Source organism: Lactuca virosa, chromosome 9 (genome assembly GCF_052849685.1).
Source record: "Lactuca virosa cultivar CGN04683 chromosome 9, Lactuca_virosa_CGN04683_v6, whole genome shotgun sequence".
Classification (NCBI taxonomy): Eukaryota; Viridiplantae; Streptophyta; class Magnoliopsida; order Asterales; family Asteraceae; genus Lactuca; species Lactuca virosa.
In genome coordinates this window covers 3,223,460-3,231,234 of record NC_136434.1, presented here as the reverse complement: position 1 = coordinate 3,231,234, position 7,775 = coordinate 3,223,460, and the positions used below count along the sequence as shown (strand labels likewise).

Sequence of the window (7,775 nt, the reverse complement as noted above, 5' to 3'; positions counted from 1 at the left end):
AGGCCAAAAAGTCAAAAATTCAACCGAGTCAAGTCAACCGAGAACGCATAACGTCCAGAACGGACGCATAGCATCCCTCAGAATACGCGTTTTCTCCAAAATGCTATAAGGGACCCATTTTGCCAACATTTCTCATGTTGAGGGTATAAATAGAATACCTAGAAATCAAGATGTTACATAATCAGTTGATTGTTATCCAAAACAATCTAAACGAGAATTGAAGATCTCGTTAATAGGAGCCCAACCGTATAAAGACAGTCAATAACGGAGTATGTATGTAGGAGTTATACTTTTTGCAATGATTTCTAAGAGCCTAAGCCTATAAAAAAATATAAATTTTTGATAGAGTAAGAATTAGTTGTTGGGGTCTAAAGGCAAATTGTATATCTCGTTGAGAGGTTTCCTGGGATATAAGGAACGTCGAAAACGGAGCTCGTATGAGAAATTTATGGTCGTCCGAAGATTTCAGGAAGATACCTGTACTGATGACATGGCAGCACCAAGGTGCGCCACGTGGCAAGCCGACCCCTCACCCCTCCAAGAGGCGTGGCGACGTTGCTCCACAACATTTCGACACAGGGCACTACCACGTGGTGACACGTGGTGCCTTCTAGAAGGGAGTTGAGTGGCTTCATCCGGATTCGACACTTGGCAAAGGAATAGAGGAGCCAACAAGGCTGAGGTGCGCGCCGTGCACTAGACCTTGCACGGCGCACATGGTGATTTTCATCCCTACAAATAGCTGCCAAGAATTCATTCCTTCCCCATATCTCCCACATCTTCTCTCTCGAACCTCTATTCTCATAACTCGAATTTCTCTTAGTAGTTAGGGTATTTTGGCTAGCTCAGAAGTCCCTAGGAGCCCGACATCTGGTAGCTATCAGTTCGGAGTCTTGCCAGTACAATTTCCCGGTTTTCTCTTAAAAGCTCTGTAAGTTAAGCTACATTCTATCGCTTTCAGTGTAACTGATATTTATAGTCATAATCCGTTATTATGAACCTATAAATAAGATTTATCATTAATTCCAAGTCATTATATTAATTGATCTACTTACGGGAGTGGGTTGAAAACCATATGTATCTCACCAAGTTTCCCAACCTGACCCACTCAGTTTATTTGTATCACATATATCGATGTGAAGATACATGACACTAATAGATTAAAGGATATGTAGATCATTAGTGTAAATTAATGTAAGTTTTGTTCATGCTTATGTTTTGTATTAGTTATGACATCCCAAGTTTTGAAACGACATCAATATCGAACGTTTCTTCGGATATATTTAATGTTAATATTATCTCACATTTAAATAATATTTTTGGGACCAATTCCGCAACATAAGAAATACCCTGTTTTAAAATAAGCATAAATAATTTTTTTAAAATGACCGTACATTTGGGGATGTCACATGTGGAACACATGTAGGTCAACAAAACCTGTAAGTGATGAACTTCATGTTCATAAGATGTACTCTACTTCCTACTAATATGTATTGCGGAGAAATCCATGTAACCGTATTGTCAAAAACGATGATCCTTAGGATAGGTCCTTAGGGTTGAAGATGTAAAAAGATGATGATGGGTAATCGTGTTAATTGTTTAATATGAGGTAAATAATTAATCAAATTAACTATATTATTTTGGGTTGAAAACCCTATGTACTCGCCAGGTTTCCCAACCTAACCCACTCAATTTTTTGTATCAAAGGTATCGATACGAAGGTATATGATGTTTGGATTCTATGAGAGATTAAAGGAAATACAGGCCATTAGATGTTGTAAGGCCAATGATATTTACGCTTATGCTTATGTTTCTTGTATCAGTTACGACATCCCGAGTTTTTAAATAATCAATGAAAAACATTTATTTGGAAATACTTTTACGGGACCAATTCCTCAAAAATAAAGAATACTCTGTTTTAAAATAAGAATAAATAAAAATGTATTTTCTTACCGTGAAAAATAGGGATGTCACACAGATAATCCATTTTCCACTGCATCACACATCCTACCTCTTGAAAGAATGCTCTACTATAAGATTTGGGGTTTATTTCCATAAGGTATGCAAACGCTACAAGATTAAGCAGTTCAATCTCCTTCATGGCTTCATTGAATAAAGGCTCAGTGGATGTCTTGTTTGCCTTCCAAAACATTGTCTCATAGTGTACACCACTAAATCTTTTCCTAAAGTTGGCAACAATATGTCTTGCACACTGCCTATGTTTAGCAGTAGGCAATACATCTTTGACAGCCTCCAATAGCCCCTACAAAAGAATGGTAATATGTTAAACAAAATTAAACTGAAAGTTACAATATGTAACAGAGGAAAGTAATAGACATACCGTATGCTGATTTGGCATCAATGTAATACCAAAACCATTCCCAATTCAAGGTCATCTTTAATATTTTCCAAGAACCATTTCCAATTTTATTTATTTTCTACATAGAAAAATGCCCATGAAATTGGGAATATATGATTATTAGCATCCCTTCCTACATCACATCTTAACTCTCCAGTACATAAACCCTTTAAGAAACAACCATACAAATTTATTACTCTTCTACAACTCCCTCTCCAACCTTGCTTGAGGCCCTCAAAACATATGTAAAACTTGCTAAACTAATTCTTACCATCTGGCATACAATTGACATTCATTTTGATTGTTGTTCCTGGATTTGATCTTCTTATCTCTTCACCATATGACCAAAGCTTTGCATAATGCTCCACTAATGTTCCTTCAATCAGTTCAATTGCATATTTCTTTGCTCTTCTACATTTTTCCTTACTCGCATCTATACCAAATTTCTCTTTAACCTCTTCCTATAAGCATCCTAACACTAACTTTTTGTTTCTGTAAGAATTATGTGGTCTAATGGCTACTAATCCAGGAATAGTTAACAATTGATCCTAATTTGAAGCTTCTTGCACTGTTATGCTCATTTATGAGACTCTTAATCTGGAAAAACTTTTCTTCACTAATCCAAGAAGCCCACATTCTAAACTTGCACTCCCAGAACAACATTTAACTAAAAGTCTCCTACTATCATTTTTTTGTAGCATAACTGATAACCATTTGCAACAGCATAATTGCACATCATATGTTTCAGTTGTTTAGGACTTTCCAATCTCATACCTAATATAGGCTTATGCTTTTTCCAATAAACATTTTCATTATAAATAGCTTGGGCATTATGTATTACCTCATCCTCATTCATCTAATCATATGGCTCCTCATAAGGTGGATTGTCTGGGGTTACTTGCTCCTTTGGGCATAGCTTACTCAGAAACTCATCATTTTTTGTCTTGTTCATAGGAATGCAATCATCAGGTTCATTGTCAAATTCCATGTCAATGTCATCATCCATATCACCTTGCAAATCATCCATATCAATGCCAACATCCATATCACCTTGTAATTCTTCAGGAACTTCATCTACACCAGACAATTCGTCTTGAGGCTGCATACTTTAGCTTGCCCATAAATAATCCATTAATGTACATTAACACCAAGATGATCCATGCATACAAGAACTACACAACCACTAGCATATCCAACTTCGATGAACTCCTAGTAGTCCTTTTCGGTAGCTATTATCCTTAATCCATCAGGAAATTCAATATCGAAATGCAATAATACACATTGATACATTTCTCATTCATGAATCTTTAACGAACACCACAAATTCGTTCATCTCCATCCCGAAAAAATCGACATCCTCAAACCTCTGCTTCGTTCCATCTCAGTACGTAATAGCGGGGAGCCTCGTAAAAATACCTGCAAAATATAGATCGCTCTTCATGTAAACAACCATAGCAAGGATCCACTTCAGCGATTTGAGAGAACAGTTGCAGAAAAAGGGGGGGGGGGGGGGGGAATAAGCGGAAGAAAGACGACGAAAGAGACTATTGATTGAGTGTTCCTCAAACATACGTTTTTAGGTCTATTACTCACACCAACGTGGCAAATGAGATGGATTAGTTTTATCTTTGTGGCATTATGTGGCATATGAAAACAGATAATTAGGATGGGGGTCACCGGGTGACCCCTTCACATTTCCGTAAGGACCTTTTAAAACCTAAAAAAACAAGTTTGTACCCTTCATAGACAAAAAAAAATCACGATGGACCATTTAAACCGATATACTAAACATTATTGGGGTACAGTGATAATAACCCTACATTCTTTAGATTAAAAATTATGTATAATGTGTAAACCTTGAACAAACTCCGATTAAACCCAAAATCCATGGATTTATTCCTGTATATTAGAAAAAAGAAAAAACCAAACATTATTTAGATATACGAGAAGTAAGTATTCTTTTAACATATATTTAAGACTAAATTACATAAATGGTCCCTGTGGTTTAGGATAATTTGCACGCTTGGTCCTTAGTTGTTTTTTTTAACTCAGACGGTCCTTATAATATATTTTGTTGCGTGTTTGGTCCCTAATAGACGTAAAAAAACTATATTACTCTTCTTCGTTTTTTTGGATTTATTTATTGTTTATATCTTATATTTTAAAACCTTTTTATTATTTATTTAAATTTTTATGTTGAATGAGATCCACTCAGCAACCCTTTCTCTACCCAATTCTTAACAGGTAACATCTCTCTCTCTCTCTCCCATAAAAAAGAACTAGAGTACAACAATCAGTTAATATTATGCTCAATCGGAAAAAGTGGTTGTGAGACGGAGACCTTATAGGTCATCGGAAAACATGGCTACTCAGAGACTATTGATATCATGCTCAATCTACAATCAAATGATCAGTTCTCATCTTTCACTGATCTAAATGATAAGAAATTGTAGAATTCTAAGAACAACAAAGATTTGATCACAATTGCCGAAAAATGTTTTTGACCCGGTCCCCTTGCCGGAAAAGTGTTGATTTGCAGATCTAAGGCACATTTGCCAGAAAACACCAATTTCCCTTTGCCTAAAAGCTCTACTCCCACGACAACCACCACATAGCAACCACATGTACCGAAAAAGGCGTTTAACCTGGTTCCATTTCGAGAAAAATTTCGATTTCAGATGTAAGTTGTTCCGACTTCAGGGTTAGGGTTTACTCCGATTTCAGACCATTGCCAACGACGACTTGCCGAAGAATATCAACGTCACCGGAACGATAACAGTGTTCTAACTTCAGGGGTTTGGGTTTGTTCATAGGAATTAAAAGATGGTGAGTAGAGGGTTCTTGCAGATGGCGATGCAGATGAGTGAGAGAAGAAGAAGAAGGCTCATGGCAACAACGGTGATGGTGTTAGCAAAGGTAGATCTAACCACTGTAAATGAAAAAAAAAATGGTGCATTTTGGGTTTTGGTGGGAGAGGGATAATTTAGGAGTGGCAGGGGATGATTGAAATGTAACGAAGGTAAGGGTTTACGGTGGGTCCCACCATATTAATTTATCAGATTTTTTTTAAAAACAAATAAAAAAATAAAAAATGGTAGTTTAGTGATTTAGTCTTTTTATTATATTGAGGGACCCAACACCCAATAGAAATACATATTAGGACCGTCTGAGTTAAGAAAAAATAGTTAGGGACCAAACCATAGGAACCATCCATGTAATTTACTCTATATTTAAAAAGGGTTAAAAATATTTTTTGGTTAAATTGTTATTTTTTGGTGGTGTTTTAATGTTTGCTGATTTTGGTTAATTTGTTGCTGCTTTGATGTCTAAATATCTTTTATTTTTTATTTTATTATTATTATTATTATTATTATTATTATTTTGTTGTTATTGAAACATGTTACTAGCTAATAGTTGAATGGTTGTTGCTATATTGCATCAAATGTCGCTTATTTTTGCTATTTTGGATGTATGCAAAACCAGAATTACATTAGATGGTTGACTGGATTTTTTTAGTTTTGACAACGTTAAAGCATGTAGAATATTTTTGTTATTTCGACCTTGGCACTATTGGGCTTGTTTACGCCCCTATTTTCAAATAGTAAAATGCTTAACAAATTTGTTAGGATTATAAGTATATTTTAGTAGATTGGTTGCCATGTGTAGTCGTCGTCCTCAATGGCATCAAGTGAAACCCTGTCATATGTCAACCAACTACCGAGTCGTGGATGCCACTCTATTCATTAGTCGTTGCGAAAACATATATATATATAACCTCTTCAACAAATGTCTCCTCTCAAGACGATTCAAATTCAAATTCTTGGAACATATACGGATCAATATGGCTTCCATCAAAATAACGAGGCTGAATAGGATCACTGAGAATATTTTAATGAAATGGAGAGGCACCCTTCGTATTTTCACAACAACCCTTCTCAGCCTCCTCCTTCCCCTCTCATTCCTCCTCCTAGCTCGTCTTTCCACCGCTGATTATCTTTTGTCCCTGAATGATTTCCCGGCGGCTCAGCCACCCTCTCTGGTCTTCTTCTCTCTCCTCCTAAATTCCATCCCACTCAGCCCTCTCCACATACTTGTTTCCCTTCTCTGCGTTGCTTCCCTTGTCCATACCTTGAATAATGGCCGGATCACTTTCCCAAGCTTTTCCGTTTCACCAGGGACCACCGTCAGACCGCGTCTGTATACAGCGTGGATTGTTCTCTGCACGTTGCAGGTTTGTGTTGGACTGGGGATCGAAGGGAGCATAGGGGCTGGCATCGATGGTTCGGGTTTTGGTCATGAGAGGAATTTTATATGCAGGATTGTGTTTTTCTTGGGGTTGTATGCCACGACGGAGTACTGGTGGCGAACGATAGTGAAGCCGGTGGTGGATGATACGATATATGGTTTTGAGGTGGAGGAGAGATGGGTAGAGAGGGTGGTGATGGGGGCTAGTTTGGGTTGTTTGTGGTGGTGGAGGTTGAGAGATGAGGTGGAGTCGCTGGTGGTGGTGACGGAGATGAAGAGAGAGATGGATGTGGGTGTTGGTATGGTTGATTTCATGGGTTGGTGGTTGTATTATTTGGTGGTGACGATTGGGATGGTTAGGGTGTTGAAAGGTCTCATTTGGTTCGGCCTTATTTTACTTTATCGTAAGGTAGAACAAGTAAGAGATGAAAACGATTCCCTTCGAGTTGAAGAAAAAGTCTAATCATCATTTTTTACAAGTGTTTTTTTTTTCAAATTTTTAAACCAAGAATGGTCATATGATGTAACGTTGATAGATGGTTTGGATGTTTAAATCCTTTTTATTCAAACCCGTTTATTTTAATTGTCTCATTAATTAAATTTTAAGGATTAATTGCGTATATTCGTAACAAATTATCCGGATTCTATTCATTCATAAAAAATTTAATCAGGTCCAATCTCTATTCTAATAAATGAATAGGTTTATTCTCCTATTAACAAGTGTCATACTATTAGAACTCCTCGTTAATAACTATATATAACCTATAATGCCAAATGTCAACATATTAATTATTAATTTCAAATTTTAAATTTTAAATTTTTCACTCTAATTACATTAAATTAATAATTGATTTTCCATTTTAATTTTTTTTTCATTCTAATTATATTAAATTAATAACATTAGGTTAAAAAATAAAATAAATTTAATACAGATTATAAGGTGATATAACTTCATATATTTATTTAAATCAACAATTATAATTTTATATAACTAAAAAAATATCTCTTAAGTAATTATTTATTTAAAATAATTAATTAATAATGTTTATTTTTTAATATGAAAGTTTAATTAACTTTAAAATTGTGGTTATCACGGGTTATAAACTAGTAAAACTATAAGAGAATCTCCAACCCACTCCAATTTCCTATTTTTTCTCCCATTTTTTCTCTC

General features: G+C 35.7%; 1 protein-coding gene across 1 annotated transcript; it reads left to right on the top strand.

Annotated features, from left to right (window-relative positions):
* Positions 1–6,138: 6,138 nt before the first annotated feature.
* LOC145140930 (uncharacterized) lies at positions 6,139–7,224 on the top strand. The gene has a single exon (XM_079074311.1). It carries the CDS (start codon positions 6,201–6,203, stop codon positions 7,065–7,067), a length of 867 nt encoding a protein of 288 aa, XP_078930437.1. The 5' UTR covers positions 6,139–6,200; the 3' UTR covers positions 7,068–7,224.
* The last annotated feature ends 551 nt before the right edge of the window (positions 7,225–7,775 follow it).

What these genes read in the sequence shown, in the direction of transcription:
- LOC145140930 (XM_079074311.1), top strand. Translation starts at nt 6,201, where the DNA reads ATGGCTTCCATCAAAATAACGAGGCTGAATAGGATCACTGAGAATATT.